We start from the raw sequence: 2,808 nt of genomic DNA, 5'->3' as shown, positions 1-2,808 counted from the left end.
AGAGATAGAGGGGCTGAAAGAGAGAGAGAAAAGAGAGGGAATGCAGGCACAGCAAAATCGAGTGTAAAAAAATCTCCACATCTGAGAAAAGCCTCCCAGTGTGTGAGCTGTGATGCTGTGGGCTGAGGCTGCAGCACGAAGACACTGGTCTCCTGGTGGTTAAACTGGTCCCAGTGTTTAATGTGGATGTAGCTGTTCAACGGGGACTTTTTCAAAACTTGGATGGATCTTCTTCTAGGATCGTATGCAATATGGAAATGCTTGTCGGCCACTGCTTTGTATGGATTCTTGTGCAAGGAATCTTCTGTTTGGTGAGTAAAAAAAAAACTGGAGGCACTGAATATGACTTAACTGTATGTCACTTTTTTTTTTTTAAATGAGCAAAGGGAGAAAAGTCATTACAATTTGAAGTGCAATTGTTTTTGCATTGCAAGGCTTCAAAATGATTAGTTACTTAGCAGTTTTATTTGCCAAAATTCTTTGTAAACTAATCAAATATGATGCATTTTTAGAATCTGCAAGGTTAACAGGCAAATGCATGAAAGGGATGCCGTCATTCACAAAAAGCCCTGTTTATTATTGATTTTTAGGAACATTATTTATGCCTGTAGAAAAAGAAAATTGAAAGTGATTATTGTGATTATTTCCTATCCCGGTATTTCTTTCTTTCTTTTGGTTCACATGGCAGGTTTTTTGCTGTGGGTTAACATAAAATATATATCTTTTGGGAATGACATGGCTTTTGATCAATTTTCCTTCTTTTTTTTACCAGCTGTACTCAATGTCTAATTTCTCCCATGGTTTTTCGATCTAGTTGGTTCTTGGGCAACATCATCATGGGAACGTCACCTTCGCCAAGAGAGCATCGCCTGAACTCAAGAGTCAAGACCAAGAGGCTTTCTCACAGAAGAACCGGGCGCATCAAATTGGGAGTCAGAACATCAAACTACCCATCGGTCCCTTATTTCCTCTTTCGAAGCAGGGACTTTGGGAAATACTTGGAGGGAATTCCCAGCCGCATTCCAACTCATCCTCAAAGGTCAAGCTTCAACCGATCATGGAAGCTCATGGAACATCTAAATTCTCCAGGAAGTTCAGTTGGGGAGACTTTTACTCGAACATCAAGACAGTCAAACTGAATTTGCTGATCGTGGGTAAGATCGTGGATCACGGGAATGGCTCCCTTGGAGTTTACTTCCGCCACAACTCCACGGGTGTGGGCAACGTCTCCATCAGCCTCGTCCCACCGGCGAAGGAGGTGGTGTTCGACTTGGAGCGCCAAAGTGTGGTCAACCCCAAAGACTCGAAGACATTCAACTGCAGGGTGGACTACGAGAAAACTGAACGCAACAAGAAGGTGATGCTGTGCAACTACGACCCCTCAAAGACGTGTGCTCAGGAGCAGACTCAGAGCCACGTCACATGGATGTGCTCCAAACCTTTCCAGGTCATCTGCATCTATGTGTCTTTCTATAGCACAGACTACAGGCTGGTTCAGAAAGTCTGTCCGGACCACAGCTCCCAGAATCCAGCCCCCGACCTGCCCGCTGGTTGAACAGGGGACGAGCCAAACACACTGGAGATTAACGTCTCGATAAATCTATGAAAGAGAAATCTAGTTTGAGCAGCTGCGAGCAAGTCTGACAGACTGGTTTTGTGAAGGGATTGTGAAGTGGAGCATTTCTCTAGACATAGTCTTACAAGTCTTACATTTTACCAAACACTGTAAAGTACGTCTTTAGGACAATATATATAGCTTGTTGTAGAGTAGAATAGTTCTATTACCCTGTTTTTTAAAGACATGCATAACTAGTGCTGCAATTTAGGATTGTTTTGATTGCATGGCTTCAATTGTGTGGGGGGCTCATTGCAATCTTCAGATGATTTGTTTTGTCCGACAACAAACCAAAATCCAAAGATAATTGGTTTACTATCACTAGTCCAATAAAAGCTGCAAATACAAGATGGAGTTCAGAGTCTTCCTCCATTAACTGACTGATGTGAATGATTTATCGTTTAATTTTCCATGTACTAATTGAATAATCATCAATAATCATAACAAAGTCATCTCTTTAGCGCTACACATAATGCCTCCCCTTATACTTTACAGAAAACAGACAGTGGAACACTTTGGCATACGTATTAAGACTTGTTAAGTAAAAGTACCATGAATAATTACTAGAATGAATTAGTGTGTAAGTAGCAAGACATTATTGTAACTGGTTGAGGTTTAGTTAATTTTAAGATGATCACAGGTTTCGTACGGAAAAATCGTAATCTGCAAACCAACTAGTAACTTAAGCAGTGAGTCAAAAAAATGTAGTGAGGTAAAAAGTACTTACCTCAGAAGTTGAGTTGTACCTCAGATTTGTTCTTAACGTTCATTGCTTGAGTAAAAGTAATTAGTTACATTTCACCACTGTAAGTCCGTTGCATTTCAAAATAACAATCAAACTTTGGCAAAAAAAAGTCCTTATCCTCTATACCTTATCTATACCACTCCGTCCTTCAAGGGTCGCAGGGTTTCTCTAAGAGATATTGAATTTAAAACCCAGAGGATGAGTTTGAAAAAACGACCTCGACTTCGGGAATTTAGGAAAAACCTGTTTCACTATACTGTTTTAAATAATGCAAATTGGGATTTGAGTTATAAAGCAAAATAAGATGCTGAAAATATACATCTTTTTCCAGAAACGTCTTCACTTTAAGGCATGATCTTCTTGATTTGACTAACATGATTAATTCCAATTCAGTATAATCCAATACAATCACATTATTCTTACAAAAATACCCAGACACAAGTTTGCA

At 39.8% G+C, this 2,808-nt stretch overlaps 1 protein-coding gene across 1 annotated transcript; it reads left to right on the top strand.

Moving 5' to 3' along the window:
• Nucleotides 1-1,963, top strand: LOC118287502 (neurexophilin-1-like). The gene is made up of 2 exons (XM_035612776.2): nt 1-311; nt 815-1,963. Exons 1-2 carry the CDS (start codon nt 252-254, stop codon nt 1,553-1,555), a joined length of 801 nt encoding a protein of 266 aa, XP_035468669.1. The 5' UTR covers nt 1-251; the 3' UTR covers nt 1,556-1,963.
• The last annotated feature ends 845 nt before the right edge of the window (nt 1,964-2,808 follow it).

This window comes from Scophthalmus maximus, chromosome 16 (genome assembly GCF_022379125.1).
Source record: "Scophthalmus maximus strain ysfricsl-2021 chromosome 16, ASM2237912v1, whole genome shotgun sequence".
In the NCBI taxonomy this organism is placed as follows: Eukaryota; Metazoa; Chordata; class Actinopteri; order Pleuronectiformes; family Scophthalmidae; genus Scophthalmus; species Scophthalmus maximus.
Note: the sequence above shows the minus strand (reverse complement) of the source record. Positions and strands in the feature narration are given on the sequence as shown.